Here is a 17153-nt window from a genome sequence, read left to right on the forward strand (position 1 = left end):
TTCCATTATCCTATCTGGTCTGCAATGAATGGACTCTAAGGTGACATGGTCCATCCATGCCTACTGAGAGATCAGTAGAGGGTCCAGTACCAAAAGCCTCCAGGAAAACAGATTCCTCAGACGTAGGGCTGCACCACCTCTCTGCTTAAGGCTTTCTAGGACGTCTCCGAAGGAGACATCTTCAGGAGGTGATCATGGGGACCCCTTTGTCTTTATCGAAATCTGTGTCTTCAGTGATGGACTCCTCTGGGGAGTTTAAGAGTTTCCTCTTACACAAACTCTTCTTAGTAACTTCCTCAGTGGGGTGCTCTGGGGGAGGTAACAGAAAAAACACTCTGCAACAAATATCCTATGACCACTGTAGTAGTACACAAATTTATTTAAACAAACAAAGTCACAAACCACAAATCCATAACAATAATCCAAGGTCAAGCGCTTCCGTCAATAGACTTCATCAGAACAACTGAAGTCTTGAAAAAACAGCCCTTTTATACTTACAAGCTGATTTTCATTAGACAAAATAGCCCTTGAAATTAAAGTGACAGTGCTGTTTTTTTTGAATGACAGTATTATTTTTTAAAAACCAAGCTGTCTATGTTGGTGTCTTTCGGCTTTTCCCGGTTAGGGGTCGCCACAGCGGAACTCCGGTCCGCTAATGATTGGCAGTAGATTTATACGTACTGGCTTACCGGGCCTAATGCACAACCTTCAACTAAGGAACGCCCATTCACGCATGTCGCTACACAGAAGACGCTCTAACTGAGAATCAAATGGGCAACGTCACATAAAAAAGGCATGAAAAATATATACAAGCTATATGTGTTGCTTTTGATTAAAAATGAATACTAAAAATACTGAAAGGGTTGTATAATGGGGGTTAAAGTTTAGATGCCCGATACCTTAATTCGGGCTTGATACTAATATGCTCATTTATCCTAGGAGCTATGGTGGCATTTAACCTAAGTTGCCATCTCACTTCGGCTCTGAGTAGTTGATTTGCCCAATCACCTCCCCTAACATCCTTAGCAACAACCTCCAGAATACCAGACCGAAAGGAATGGTCCTGGTGCAGGGAAACATGTTTATAAAGGGCATTATTTTCATCTTTCCTTGTAATACTGTAAAGATGTTCATAGATTCTCCTGTTCAATTTTCTTTCCATTTTTCCTACATAGAAAAAAAAAACACACACACTTGACAAACAGCCAGGTACACCAGACCCATAGTGGTGCAAGAGCCTGCACTAAAGTTAACAATATTGTAGGGTCCCATTGTTGTTGATGGTATGTGTATCACAAATTTACAGTATTCACAAGCCCCACACTTAGTGGTCCCCTTTGTGTTACCTTTTCTCTTTGAGACCTAGTTTTCCAAAAGGCTTTTCAAGTTCAACCCACAAATGGTTCTGGTTGGAAGAATGTGTTCAAATCTGGACTTGGTAAAATCTGAAATGGAGCTATTGACCAATATGTTTAAGGCTAGGGGTTACCCATTGGGGTTTGTTAGCAATATTAGGGACCAAGTGATAAGTGAATGGGGCCCGAGATTCAAGCCATTACTTGGTGATGAGGATGTTAACATAACTCAAACCCATTGCCAAGATAGGGATTTTACACAGACGATGGTGTTAACATATGGGGAAATTTCATCTGGAGTGAAAAGTATTATAAAAAATAACTGGACTACATTAAAAGGGAATCCAGAACTTTTGACAGTTTTAGGGGACAAACCTTTTTTTACATATAGGGTCAATAGGAACTTGAAAAGCCTTTTGGAAAACCAGGTCTCAAAGAGAAAAGGTAACACAAATGGGACCACTAAGTGTGGGGCTTGTGAATACTGTAAATTTGTGATAGACATACCATCAACAACACTGGGACCCTACAATACTGTTGTCAACTTTAGTGCAGGCTCTTGTACCACTATGGGTATGGTGTACCTAGCTGTTTGTCAAGTGTGTGGGTTTTTCTATGTAGAAAAAAACGGAAAGAAAATTGAATAGGAGAATCTATGAACATCTTTACAGTATTACAAGGAAAGATGAAAATAACGCCCTTTATAAACATGTTTCCCTGCACCAGGACCATTCCTTCCGGTTTGGTATTCAGGAGGTTGTTGCTAAGGATGTTAGGGGAGGTGATTAGGCAAATCAACTACTCAGAGCTGAAGTGAGATGGCAACTTACGTTAAATCCCACCGTAGCTCCTGTGATTAATGAACATATTAGTATCAAGCCCGAATTAAGGTATCGGGCATCTAAACTTTAACCCCCATTATACAACCTTTTCAGTATTTTTAGTATTTATTTTTAATCAAAAGCAACACATATAGCTTGTATATATTTTTCATGCCTTTTTTATGTGATTTTATAGACATCTTGGTTTTTAAAAAATAATACTGTCATTCAAAAAAAAACAACACTGTCACTTTAATTTCAAGGGCTGTTTTGTCTAAAGAAAATCAGCTTGTAAGTATAAAAGGGCCGTTTTTTCAAGACTTTAATTGTTCTGATAAAGTCTATTGACGAAAGCGCTTGACATTGGATTATTGTTGTGGATTTGTGGCTCGTGACTTCATTTGTTTAAATAAATTTATGTACTACTACAGTGGTCGTAGGATATTGCAGAGTGTTTTTTTTCTTTCTGTTACTTGTGCTTTTTGCCACTCTTTCACACCACTTTCTTTCACACCACTTTCTGGTTTTCTGCTCTGGGGAGGAATCAGAAGTGGAGATTACAATTCCCCATGTGGGAGCTTGGAGTTTTGATACTAGCTGTCCCTGTGGAAGGAGATGAAGCTCCGAGTGCTGAGACATCATGGCAGAGGACTTGGGTTCCAAGGGGGAAGGATCCATCAGAACTGTAGAGGCAGAAATCACTCTCTTCACAGCCTTGAGGACAGAGCAACTCACAGACATAGAGGCAGTTGGATCAGAGAAGACAAGCTTCTGAATGGTAGGCCTCCTCTGCTCCAAGGGCAAAACCTCCAAGGTGGAAGCTGGAGTCGAGCTATCCAGTGCTTAGGTTCTGAGGTGGAGAGACAGCTCCGAAAGCTTCAAAGTCGAATGCAACACCTTGGACACAAGAGGCAGACTACGGCTCCAGGAGCTCTCAGGATCAGATTAAACCGGAGCCCTCCGAGAACATCTCATATATGAGGATAAAGTTATCCTCAGATCAGCGCCAGACAGATCTGGACTTGGATCCAAAAACTCTGAAGGCACAGGAGTCAGAGGAATAATCTGCAACAGTGAAGTAGCAGACATATGGACTTCCTGATCCAGAGAGTAGGAGACGAAGGAACACCAATCTAGCTCTGCGCCAAGAGAATCTTCTTCACCAGTCTCTCCACATCTTCTGCAAGGCTTCTGGAGGAGAGAGTGGAGACCTGGGTGTTTCTAAGAATGGAGAAGGTACCCTGTCAAGAACTGGATAGACTGTTCTGCATAGTAGTTTGGCAGACTTCACTCTATCAGACAATCATATCAGACAGCTTTGACTCCATCAGCTAGATAATGTTTCCTTACCAGGATCATGAAAGTTTAGTCTTTTTAGAATCTGGGGGTGACACCCGGTCCATATGAGACCTCGTTCTGGAGGAGTCTGAAGCTGAGGAGGAGGAAGATGGCTTCGGAGAAGAGAATTTTTTAACTTTTGTACTTTGTTTTAGAGGAAGAACTCTCCAATACAGCCTCTCTAAAAGAAGGAAGAACACCTTTCAGAATCAGTTTTTTCGTTCTACTAACGCGCAAGGGTTAAATCCATGACATATTGCGCAATCCCTCTTCTAAGTGGAGAAACAATAGGCCCATAGTTTGTGGGCATCTGAAAGTGGCAACTTGTGCCCACACTCCATACATTTTTTAGAGCCTGCCAGTTTATCTGCCATCGCCAAAGAAAAAGACTGTTAACAATACAATACAATAAGACAAAGGACATTTTTTTTAATAGGAGAATAAAAGAAAGAGCTGGAAGACCATGTATTTTGCCTGAAATGGTAAACAAGATCTAAGGTAAGTGGGGTTGATGCATTATGGGAAAGAGAGAAGCTCAAGAGGTTTTGGTTGCCACGAGAATTAGCAACGGCCAAAATTGGATCCGAAACCATCAGTGAGGACAGAATGAAAACTGACATCAGATCCCAGGTTTAACAGAGAACTTTCACCAAACAAAATGCGGGACAAGTTGCATCAGTACACGAAAGACATCCAACAGTGGTAGACGCAATCCCTAAGCAGATGGTACCTGTGTGAAAAGGTGTGCATGCATGCATGCACTAAATCTGTAGTAGATGCCATAGCCACTTACAAGCTTTATCTTTTTTTTTTCCAATACAAAAAAACAGTCCTCGGGATAGTTGAGTGACAGTGTACTGGAATGCTATCATGTTCCCCTTTTCGCACCCATCAGCTACACTGCTGCAGCTTGTCCCTAGGTCACCTGGTGGCACCACCCATGAAGCTAGCCAAATTGCATGGCAGCTATTTTCACTCAGATTTTTCTGGTCTTTAATCCAATTTATCTAATACTACTCTGGTAAAAGATTAGCACACACAGTCTACAATAGGGTTGGCAAAATAAAAGTAGGTCTACCAAGTGTCAAACTGTTCTGATCTAAATTTTTTAATACTATTCTAGTGAAAAACTAACTTCGTTCTACAGTAGGGTTGACAACATATATGTAGGTTTATCAAGAGTCAAACTGTGTACAAATTTAGCACTACTTTCTAGTACAGAATATATTCAGCCCAGAATAATATTGAGATTATTTCCTATGTTTCTTTATTGTAAAGAACAGTGTTTGTTTACCACTGCAGCATAATTCTGGAAACAGTTGTTCCGTCCAGATTTTAAAATCAATGCAGCTGTATTGTATGTCTGTCATTTGTGACTGTGTCTGAAAGGGTTTTTTTTGCAAAATGCTATCCACACAGTTAAAAAAAAAAAAAAAAAATCATTCTAATGAGATGTTAAACTGAGACCCCATCTGCCAGAGCTGGTGGTAGCTCTGGGCAAAAATCAAAGATCCCATTACACTTACCAAAATGAGTAGGGGAAGATTTCTTGTGCCCTGGCCAAATTTCCACTAAATTAGTATATCATCTCACATCTCCTCTGCAAAGAAGCTCCTGGCCTAGTGGGACTAACCTGGTCAACAAAGGATGGATAGATAGACAGATAAATAAATAAATAAATATATAAAAAAAACAGACTGTTACAACCTACCTTGGGTGTGACCTTAGTGTCATCTACTTTCTCCAATGCACCTTTCTCAGCTAGAGAACTGCTGTTTTCTGCAGTTTTTTGTCCACCTTTATCCCCTTCACTTTCTACAGAAAATTTCTCAAAAAGGCTTGAAGAAGCAGGGCCCGACGGAGTCTTTTCTTTCCCCTTGCCATCTTCACTAAGTTTAGATAAGCCTTTCTCTTTAGCTGCAGATATAGGGGACTCCATCTCCTTTACAGAAGGCCTGTTTACAGAATCGGTTTCATTTGGCTTTTTTGATTTTTTAGCACTATCTTCATCAGCGATGGCAGCAAATTTAGGGGCAGTCTCCTCTACACTAACTTTTGGAGTTTTCTGTACCTTAGCAGCCACATTAGAACCCTTATCAGTATCTCCCGAAACTGTGGATTTTTCTTGATGCTTTTGTTTTTTGTTGTGACTATCTTTCTTAAGATTTTTTTTATCTAAAGATTCTTCTTTATTTTTGGGGAGACTTATCTGTTCTTGTTGCTCAATTTTTTTATCCTTCTTTTTCTTTTCCTTTTCTTTTACATCAGGGACCTCCTCTTCTGCATTCGCTACAACTGGTTCTTGTTTTGATGCAGTTTCTTCCACCTCAGAAGTTTCTTCTAATGCCTTCTCCGTTTTAGTCTCAGTTTTTGTTTCTACTTTTTCCTCTTCAGTTTTATCCTGTACATCCATTACATGATCAGCTGTTCCAGTATCAGAATCATCTGAGCTTTGTTTAGATTCCAAAATGGTGTCACTTTCCTTCTCTTTTTTTCGTTTTTTTTTTTCCTTTGACACATCTTTATGCTTTTTCTTAATATCATCAGTATCTTTTTTTACTTTTTTGCGCTCTTCTTTCTTACGTTTCTTTGTACTTGCAGTATCTTCTAGAAATTCTAAATTTCTCTTCTTTGACTTTGATTCTTTCCCGGATGTCAATTCAGTCAAGTCATCTGATAACTCGTCATCACTTGTAATTGTTTCTTTAGACTTCACAGACTTCGATTTCTTCTTTTTCACTCCATCAGAGTCATCATCATCTCTTATCTCTCTTACTTTTTTCTTCTTTTTTCTCACAGGAATTTCATCCTCGCTGTCAGGACGCCAATCACCTTCAGATTCTGCATCAAAAATATCAGTGCTAAGGTTCAGCTTCTACAAAAAAAAAAAAAAAAAAAAAAGACTTTCTATAATGCATTATGTTATAGAAAACAATTTTTATACACTCTTACAATTTTAAAGCAACAACGTTATTTGCTTTCCAAAAATGTTCTTAAACAGTCTAAGAAACTTAACACCATATACAAAAGAAACATTTTGCTGCACATACTTTCATATCATTCTGCAAATTCTGTACAAATTTCACCTGGAACAAAATAATCAAGTTTGTTTTCATACATCAGGTAAAACTAATGTAGCTCTGGCATAAGATGCACTAAAAATTTCACCACCACTGTTATGTATCCATGTTGGAATCATTCTGCACAGCTTTCCAAGTAAAAGGCCATGACTGCACTAAAAAAAGGCAACACACTCATAGAACTTATCTGTTCAAACTAAATATGTACACTTTCTCTCAGAAATAATAAATATGCACAACTAGCTACTATACACATGATCCTTGCATAACCAGCATTGGCAGGCAAAAAAAAAAAAAAAAAAGAGAGTGGAGTAAGAAATTCAAAATTTCCAAAAAAATAACATGGCATGCAATTAACAGTAGTAAGTTAAATCAATAACAACTGAAATATAGTAACAATACAACAAATGGCATAAAAAAAAGAGGCCAGGTGGGAGTCCTTCCAAACAGTCTCGCTCAGGATTGACTATCAAAGAATGGAAATAAGTTATTAAATTGTTCAGTCAGTACTTTGGCAGGTTAAACATTTACCTGTGGTGCCAGGAAGATTAGAAAGCAATGGATTCTATATTTAACATCAAATGCCTGGTCTGCATTTCCATACAATCACTACAGTATAACATGGGGGAGGGGATGCATAGCTTTATGACACGCCAGCTCTTGGAGAAGACATTTAAATCAACGTATCATCTGTCCCAGTTTGTAGCAGTTAAGGTAAAAGTCAAGACCTTTTGTCACTTGTCAAAATAAGTGGAACTATTCTCTGAATTGTTGGAAAACTTCCCTCAGCATGAACGAATACCACCTGAAGTCTTGTCTGAAAACAGATCACAGGCCCAATGCGTGCAACCACGTCAAACAGAAGGAAATACAATGTAAGTAAAGAAATCTAATGTCTGTAGACATTTGTTCATTTATACATTACATGTGTCTGTATTCTCAAGCAGTACCTTGCAATGAAAGAATGAATGAAATTAAATAATGCGTGGAGATCTAAGAGAACCCATGGGGAAAGAGTTATGCCAAATCATGTCCTTCCCACCCATCCAACTTATCTTTGCTATTAGTCTGGACCATCAAGAAGTGAATGAGTCATCAGCCAGGCGTTTAGAATTTCCCAGTATCTGGTTTTCTCCCATGCCTGTTATAACACTCACCGTTATTAAATAAGATTAAACAAATGGAGGAAGTATTTACATTACTTATGTTATGTAATGCAGAACTGTAAACACTTGGTTTGTATATTTCTTCTTTGCCTGGTTGATGCTATTTTTATTGAGTCTTTTAACTGGATAAGTGAGCTGGTCCAATAATCCATTTTTGGTCACAAAGCAGGCCAGTATGGCAAGCACAAATAAATGAAAAACATCTAAAACAGTACATAACAAGTAAAGCGAAATATATAACATAATATACAAAAATTAAAATATAACAAAACTATGCTAAGCACAACTACTAAAATATTTCAATACAGAGATTTAGGAATTTACATAATATATGGAAGCTAGAACAGTGAAATCAGGTAGTTGTGTCTTTCGGCTTTTCCCAGTTAGGGGTCGCCACAGCGAAACTCCGGTCCGCTAATGATTGGCAGTAGATTTTTATGTGCCGAGTTGCCAGCCCTGATGCACAACCTTTAACGAAGGTATGCCCATTCACGCATGTCTCCACACAGAAGATGCTCTAGCTGAGAATCGAACAGGACAACGTCTTATTGTGAGGCGACAACGCTATCGCAGCACCACCACCGCAGACCGTAATTAGGGTTAGTACTTCTGAAATGTGAAAAGTAATTGCTGAAAAACTGAATAAATGAAAAATCTTAGAGCAATATAAATGGGCTGAGCTGTTTACACTCATTCTATATTTCCTTTGTTTTGCTGTGAGTACTTACAACTGTGTTTCACAATTTTAATTTTATACGCCCAAGGCAGTGACTGAAATAGGTCATTACTGATAAGTTAACTGGCCCAGACAACAAACAGTTAGTAGAGTCAGTGTCAGCAAAAGAAAATGCTCTTAACATGTTAAACGAAAGTTATGTACTAACCATAACGATAAATCCACATTGTCTCTCTCAGTCTGGTTCAACCTGTGGGACATATCAGACAACAGCCGATTCCAAAGCATTTAGCTCATCTTGGCTCTGCCACCTTTACTCATAACACCCCACTCCTCCATCAGTTCCCCAAACTCAGTATGCCACATGGAAAAAAATACGATACAACATCTCCAACTGTTGCTCCACTTCCTCCACAGATATGAGGAACAAACCCCCCAGGGGAAGTGCAAGACTCTAGGTGAGCAGAAGGAAATACCCCTACTGTCCAGTCAAAGAAGAATTAGCTACAGCCCCAGTTGAGTGACCTTTAGGTTTTTGAGGAAGCGTCCTGCTTTTCAGACATTATGTAAACAAAATACAATCTGACGGCTACTTCGAAAAAATTAATTTAGAAACAGGGGAGCCCAGCCTGGATTCTGAGAAACAGACAAACTGGCTAGACTTTCTAAAAAACTTGCTATAGTAAAGACAAAATAGTAATTGCCTACACACGTCCAAACAATGCAAAAGTTTTCACCTTTGTTAGAAAAATTGGGAAAGAACACAGGAAAATGAATAGAATTGTGAAGGTTATCTTGGAAGCTACCTTAGGTAAAAAGGAAGGGTTCATAAAAAGAAAAACCCTGTCCTTATGAAAAATTGAATAAGGAAGAGAAGAATCAAGTGCTTGCAATTCTGAAGCCCTTTTAGCTGAGGTGATCACCACCAAAAACAAAGTTTTCCCAAGACAAAAGCTTCAAATCCAACAAAGCTGAAGGTTCAAATGGGGGGCACTCAAAACCTGTAGAAAAAAAGCAGATCCCAAGGAAGAAATCCTTTACTGGAGGACGAAGAAAAAAAGTACCTTTCAGTAAAGACTTGGAAATCTTGAGAGAGGCCAAGGACATATTATATCTACCGTTATGAAAACTGAAAATGGCCGCTAACTGAACCTTGATAATACAGAAACTAGAGCCTGAACTGAACAGTTTAGCCAGGAAATCCTCCCAATCTCAAGAAAAAAATAACACTACATGGGGCCAAGTACCAAGCTGCAAGACCACAAATGGCAGCAAACAAAATATGGGGAGCTGATGGAGGAGTGGGAAATTATGGGTAAGGGTGGCAAAGCCAAGATGAGCTAAAGGCTTTAGAATTGGCCGGTGTAGCATTTGAAGTCCTCCAGGTTGAATCTAAACACAGCAGCCAACACCAGATACTAAAATACAATACAATGACTTAAGCACTTACAGGGTTTTAGATAAGGGCAAGTTTATGTGCCTTTCATATACTGGAAAAACTGACAAATTTAAACGTCCTTTGTTTCCTTCAGATATTTTGACTGAATATAAAGTATATTTATTTTATTTTACATTTGTTGACCGGGCTAGTCTAGCTGGATATATGTTCATTTTCAGTAGTGGCCCGGGGAGAAAAACTCCATTGGTTATTACAAGTTTAAACAGAGATAGGCAATACAAGGTTATAATTTATAAACAGAAGTAGATAATACAAGTTATTCCAGGTATTATGATAGGAGCAAAAACCAAAAAGTGTAATAACATTTTTTTTTTTTTTTTTTTGAAAAAAAAAGTTATGTACTCACCATAACGTTCCATCTGAGTAGGTAAACTTCATTTGTCAGCAACCTGTGGGTTACGGATCCGAACCGGCAGCATACCAAGCAAAAGATCCGAGCTCCAAGCTCCTAGCCCCTACCCATACTGCACTGCAACCTCCTTCCAATCCTCCGGTCAAGTTTGCCACTCCGTACATGACATCAACAAACTAACCTAGGACCCCTAAACCAAGGACAAACCTCCAACTCGTGAATTCTGGACATAGAGTTCAGCAATAAAATGCCAAGGCAAGGGGGAAGGAGGGAGGTTGCTGACAAATGAAGTTTACCTACTCAGATGGAATGTTATGGTGAGTACATAACTTCTTTATCTGAAGTAGTTAACTTCATTTGATCAGCAACCTGTGGGACAGAGTCCCCAGCTACCCAAAATCTTGGGAGGCCCTTAAGGAAGGATATTCTGGAGCACTGCAGAGCCAAAAGAAGCCCTTCCTCTAGACACCCAATCCAGTTTATAATAATTAATAAAAGATGTGAGAAGACTCCAAGGTAGACGCTGAGCAAATGTCATCCAGGGAAACTCTAGACCAGAATGCTGCAGACGTCACCACAGAACTTGTAGAATGGGCATTAACTCCTACTGGTTCTGGTAAACCAAGCTCTCTGTACGCTTGTAGGATACAAAGGGAAATCCACCTAGCGAGAGTCACCTTTGAAATGGATTTCCCTAAAAAGGGCTTAGCAAAAGAAACATAAAGTTGATCAGATTTGCGAAAGGCCGCCGTCCTGTGCAAATAAAAACATAACTGCCTGTGGACATCCAGCAAATGAAGTTTGTATTCCCCTTTGTTCTGAAAATTAGGGAAAAAGACAGGCAAATTAATAGATAGATTAATATTTGCCTCAGAAGCAACTTTAGGAAGAAAGGATGGATTACTCCCGAGAGGCACCCTGTCCTTATGAAACACAAGGTATGGGAGTTTCATACAAAGAGCTTGCAGCTCCGATACTCTCCTTGCTGAAGTTATAGCTACCAGAAAAGCAGTCTTCCATGACAAAAATATTAAGTCAACTGATGCCGAGGGCTCGAAAGGAGGAGCAACTAAGGCCTGAAAAACCGCAGTCAGATCCCACGGCGGTGAAGGATTCTTAATAGGGGGTCACAGAAAAAAAGTGCCTTTCAAAAAGGTCTTACAAATTCTGGCAGCTGTGAGGGAGCTTAAATTGTACCCTACATGGAAATGAGAAATAGCCGCCAGCTGAACCTTCACCGTGGAGAAGCTGGCTCCTTGCTGGAAGATGCGAGACAAAAGCAAGTCTAATACCGCTGGGATCGGAGCGGTAAAAGCATCTAGATTTCTCTGTGAAGTCCAAATGGAGAAGAGTCTCCATTTGCTAGAATAAATTTTCCTGGTAGAGGATTTACGTGCCGCAACCAAGATAGATTTAACAGAGGAAGAGATACTGGGAGTCCTAGCAACTAGTGGAACTGGAGCAGCCAAGCTGTGAGCTTCAGTCTGTCCAGATTTGGAGAAAGCATTCCCGAGGGCTGACTAATTAGATCCGGAATGGGAACCAAGATCCAAGGTGGAGCTATGAGATGAGACCATAGGCAGGTGAACCAGACGTGACAAGGCCAGAATGGGGCTATAAGGATCAATCTGCTCCCCAAGCAGCAAGCTTTCTGTAAGAACTTTATCATGAGCAGGAGCGGGGGATCTGCATAAAGAAGACCGGATGGCCAAGCATGAACAAGAGCTTCTCTGGGGCTTTCCCCCCTCAGGGGGATTAGAGCAAAAAAACTCATTGCACTTCACGTTGGAAGGCAATGCGAAGAGATCGCAGCAAGGCTGACACCACTTGAAGAAGATCTGTTCCGCTTCACAAGGGTTCAGAGAACACTCGTAGGGAGAAAGGATAATTCTGCTCAATTTGTCCGCCAAGATGTTGGACCGACCCGGAATGTGCGCTGCTATCAGAAAGCGGTTGGTGGAGATCGCCCATTCCCAGACTCTCATGGCTTCTCAACAAAGGGGATAAGACTTGGTTCCTCCCTGTTTGTTGATATACCAGACTACTGACATATTGTCTGACTGGATCACAATAGTTCCCAGAGGTAGATAAGCATGAAGGGCCTGCAACGCTAAAAGGACCATTCTCATCTCTAGGAAATTTATATGCAGAACAGTCTCGTTTTGAGTCCACGTGCCTTGAACAGTCCTGCCCGAACAATGCCCCCCCACCCTAGGCGGGAGGCGTCCGTGGTCACTGTGGCTTGGGGTGCAAGAAAGGGACGTCCCTCCTGCAAATTCCGAGACTGGAGCCACCACGTGAGAGCGTTTCTGCACACACTGCTCAGAGGGATCGGAAAATCTAGAGGTTGAAGAATCTACCACTGAACTTGCAACATCCACTGTAAAATTCTCATATGCAGACGAGCACAAGGGATCAGGTTGATAGCTGCTGCCATGGACCCTAAGGCTCTCAGGACTAATTCTGCAGGGGGTGCAGGGGACTGGAGAAATGCTAACACATGAAGTGTCAGGCTGTGTAGTCTGTCTGGGGTTAAGAAGGCCCTCGCATGGCGAGAATCTATTCTCGCCCCTATGAAGTCTAACACTTGAACAGGTTGAAGGGAAGACTTCCTTAGGTTTATGGTAATGCCTAGCCGAGGTGATATCCGGAGAAAGAACTCTCTGGCCAGTAAGAATAGATGCCTGGTGGGGGCAGTGATAAGCCAGTCATCCAGGTACGGAAAGACCTGAATGCCCTGAAGTCTTAGGTGGGCCGCTACAACTGCCATGACCTTGGTGAACACCCTGGGGGCTGTGGTGAGACCGAAGGGTAGGACCCTGAATTGATAATGACTGGATCCCTAGCTGAAAGCGGAGGAACTTCCTGGATCGCCTGTCCATCAGAATATGGTAGTACACATCCTTGAGGTCTATCGAGCACAGGAAGGGCAGGATGGATTGAAGCGTGACCATCCGGAATGTTTCCTTGGCAACAAACAGGTTCATTGTTGACAAGTCGAGAATCGGCCTCAAGTCCCCAGTCTTTTTTGGCACCAAAAAGAACCTGGAATAGATGCCTGATACGGACTGGTCTGGGGGTACCAGCTGGATGATGGCTCTTTTTTCTAATAGTTTTTATATTTCAAAGGCCGCGGCCTCCCTCTGAGTGGGTGGGACGTCCAGGAAGCACCTTGGGTAAGGGGGCTTGTTTACGAAGGGAATAGAATAGCCTCTGGATATTATTCGAAGCACCCAGCTATCTGTTGTGATGGACTCCCATTGGGCTAGGTGAATAGAAAACACCCCCGACTGCCTCCAGAGAAGAGCAGTCGGGTAACCCTTCAGGGTTGCTGTGCGGGTCGCTCTGAAAAAAGGTTCACATGACCCAAAGTTCTTCGGCCCCCCTCTGCCTCTGGGCCGGAGTCCACCTTGTCCCCCTCTGAATCTCGGGGAGAAGGAGTCCTGAGCATTCCGGGACTCCTGAGTTTTCTGGAACCACAGCTTCTTTTGCCCTTGCTAGAGAAAGACCTTTGAGGATTAGAGAAGAGGATACAGACGGCTTACAGCGTCTTCCAGTCTTTCTCGCTCTGGACAAGCGTATCGCAAACAGTCTTCCCGAACAGGGTGGAACCGTCAAAGGGTGCGTTAGCGAAGGATGCCTTGAAGGGTTCCGAGAAGTCGCAAAGACGGAGCCAGGCATGACGCCTTAAGGCGATGCCGGACCCGCTAGCCCTAGCGGCTCCCTTGGTGGCATGAGAGAATAAACGCATGGATATATTGGACACAGACTTGAGAGTGGCCATACGAGCTGAGAAGGTCCGTTTATCTTTGGCTGACATGGACTCCAGGAGAGACTCTGCGTACTCTTTCACGAGGTCTCGCTGCAGTCGAATTACGTGGGCCAAGTAATTCAGTGCTCTTATAGTAAAGGTGGCTGAAGCAAAAGTCCGCTCTCAAAGACGGTCCATAGCCCTGGACTCCTTGTCTGGGGGGGTGGGTGGGGGGGTGGACCGAGGAACTTTCTTGGGCGAGTTCCTTTTTTGTGGCCGCCACCACCACCATGGCATCAACCGGGGAATCTTTGCTCCAAGAAGCTCTATCTACCGGTGGACTCAGTATTTTGCCGGGTCTTTTGGGTATAGGCTCCACAGTGTCCGGTTCCCTCCAAGCTCTGGTGGTGATAAGGTCCACCAGAGGGTCGGCCGGGGGACACACCCAAGAGGTTGATGAGCCTGTGTCAAACACCTCCATAAATACCGACTCGTCAGAGGAAGGTTTTTGGTCAGACCCCCCCCCCCCCCCCCCGGCGAAGGATTTCCATAATGTCTCCAAAGGAGATGTCTTCGGGGGGTGATTTGGGTGAATGATCCCCTTCCTCCAAGTCGGTATCTTCTGTGAGGGACTCGAGGGAGTCGAAGTGCCTCCTCTTACACTGACATTTGAGAGGGACCTCCTCGGGTGGACTCTCTGGGGAGGGCTCACAAATGGTTTATTGTCCCTCCAAGGGAACTGTCTGGGGCGCAATGAACACAGGATGTCCCTGGGGGGACTGGATGATGGAAGACAAACCCAATTGCGAGGGAGCAGGTATGGACCCCGAGGACAGACTGAGAGGTCTCGATCCTCCAGAGAGAACAGTCTCCACCATGTCGAATGCCAAGGGAGACCCGGCCTCCCTGAAAATGGTAGCAGAGACCCTTGGATCCGACGAAGAGATCGGAACCAAAGCTGGAATGGTCAGACCTGAAGGGACGGTATGCTCTGACCACAATGGAGCCGATGACACACTCATCCCCTAGGATCCGACGCCCAACTCTCGGCCACGAGAGCTCGGATCCGAAAGCGGATCAGACAGACTCGAGGGCATGTCCGGTATCGAGGCCGAAGGCACCATCGACACCGACCCCCTGACTCCGGGGCTCCTAGGATCCATAGACTCCGATATCCGATGGCGGATCGGAGAAGGAGCTATCTGTGCGAAAAAAGGAGCCAAACTCCCCGCACCTGGAGGGGGGGCCAGCAAATACCCCCATCTGCATTTGAGTTTGTAGAAACCTTCGCATTATCCGATCCAGGTCTGCTTCAGAGATGCGTCTGGTTGATCTGGAGGACGCCACCGACGCCAGCCGGGACAGCCGACGCGAAGACAACCTCGAGGGTGGTCTAGCCTCCTCCTCCGGCTCCAGAGAAAATGTGGTGAATGGAGCCAAGGAGAGGATGGTCTGGCAACTTTTACTGGAGACTAGATAACTTTAGTGGGAGGGGCCGTTGGATCTAACTCGGCCTGTCGCTTGCGGCCTTTCTCCATCTTAATCCTTACCCACATGTCTCTCTGTATCCCTGTGCTTTTCTTTAATCTTCTTGACCTCTCTCTCTCTCTCTCCCTGTGCTAAGGTGGGAGGGTGAATCCTGGACAGGGGAGAAGGGCTAGAAGGCTTAACAGCCACAGCCGTAGCTGGTAAGGAAGCTGAAGAAGAAGAAGCAGAGGCAGAAGTTGATTCTGCAGGTAGAAGACCCACCAGAATCAACTTATTCCTGTGATCCCGCAGGGCTCGGGGGTTGAAGGCCGCACAAATTTTGCAGCCGGAAGACAAATGGGCCACCCTCAAGCAAACTACACACAGAGTGCGACCATCAGCTGGTGACAGCTTGTGGCCACACTCTGAGCACTTAGAGAAAGTCACTTTCTGACATCCTAGAGAACACACACACACGACGGGCGGGAAGGGAAGCCTACACTAACTGAAAGTTTTCAACATTCAAACAAGGAAAAACCCAATAAGTATCGTGAATAACTAATAATTTACCTCAATCAAAATCATCAAAAAGGGCACACACAGACCAAGTTTTAGAGAAAAAACCTTGACAGTTGCCTGGAGCTCAAGAATCCCGTGCTGGCCAAGCCGCGGCAAATGAAATCTGAGGATTGGAAGGAGGATGCAGTGCAGTATGGGTAGGGGGGAGGAACTTGGAGCTCGGATCTTCTGCTTGGTATGCTGCCAGCTCGGATCCATTTCGGATCCGTAACCCACAGGTTGCTGATCAAATTAAGTTAACTACTTCAGATAAAGTTTCACCTTTGTTTTTGTACCCAGGAAACAGCACCAGTAGTTGAATGGATTGTTCAAAAAAAGTAAGACCTGTGCAAACAGTCACCATAGCCATTAGGTCTTTTGATCAATACCACTGCAGCACTATCAACCAATAATGTGTGGAGAATTATGCCACACGCAAAGGTCCTTTCATCTGGTCTCATATCCACACTACAATTGTCAGAACAATGTATAGTACAATGGAGAGTGGTACCCGACTATCAAGTTTTTGAAAGGGTTGTCTGAAGTGGTCACCAACAAGCATGTCTGCTAAGCTTAGAAAGTAAGTTAGGACATCTGCATACCCTAAGGGCAATGCAAGGAACCAAAAAGAGATGGTTCCTCCCCAAAAGAAGAGGATGAAATCCCTCTCAAAGGCTAAACAGATCTAGAAAAAGGAAAGAAGGGAAGGTGCTTGCCTATACTGCAACAGTGATCTTACTAGAACATTTACTTACGGTAAAGTATGCTCACACAAAAAAGAGTTACATGTTCACCATAAGGCTCACGGCTACGCTATCAACCACTACACAGAAAGACTACTAAGGCAAAATGCAGCTGGCAAAGAATCAAAGAGAGGAAAGCACAAAAGCCTTGCAGACATGCAGTGACTGGCAAAGACAGCTCTTCTTACGATAAGGATATGCACCTTGTAATGCCTAAACACTTTGGGCTGATAAAATTCCTGGAAAAGGGTTTATGCCTGCCAAACAAGGGAACCCAAAGATCTAGCCTATTTGCCTGAAATCCTTAGTCCTGTCTACAATGCCAGCACCCCTCCCGCCTTTATGTTGAAAGTTGCAGAAAATCTGGAAAACATGGGAAACCACCTC

The 17153-nt window shown here is 43.0% G+C and overlaps 1 protein-coding gene across 1 annotated transcript in view; it reads right to left on the minus strand.

The window, feature by feature from the left end:
• The window catches only part of MPHOSPH8 (M-phase phosphoprotein 8), a gene marked incomplete at its 3' end in the record, with an annotated part of 1147086 nt that overhangs the window by 1095667 nt on the left and 34266 nt on the right, over positions 1-17153 (minus strand). The window contains 1 exon segment of the mRNA XM_044072830.1: positions 5226-6389. Coding sequence (XP_043928765.1) covers positions 5226-6389 — 1164 coding nt within the window.

Source organism: Protopterus annectens, chromosome 5.part1 (genome assembly GCF_019279795.1).
Source record: "Protopterus annectens isolate FY-2018-M chromosome 5.part1, PAN1.0, whole genome shotgun sequence".
NCBI lineage: Eukaryota > Metazoa > Chordata > Ceratodontiformes > Protopteridae > Protopterus > Protopterus annectens.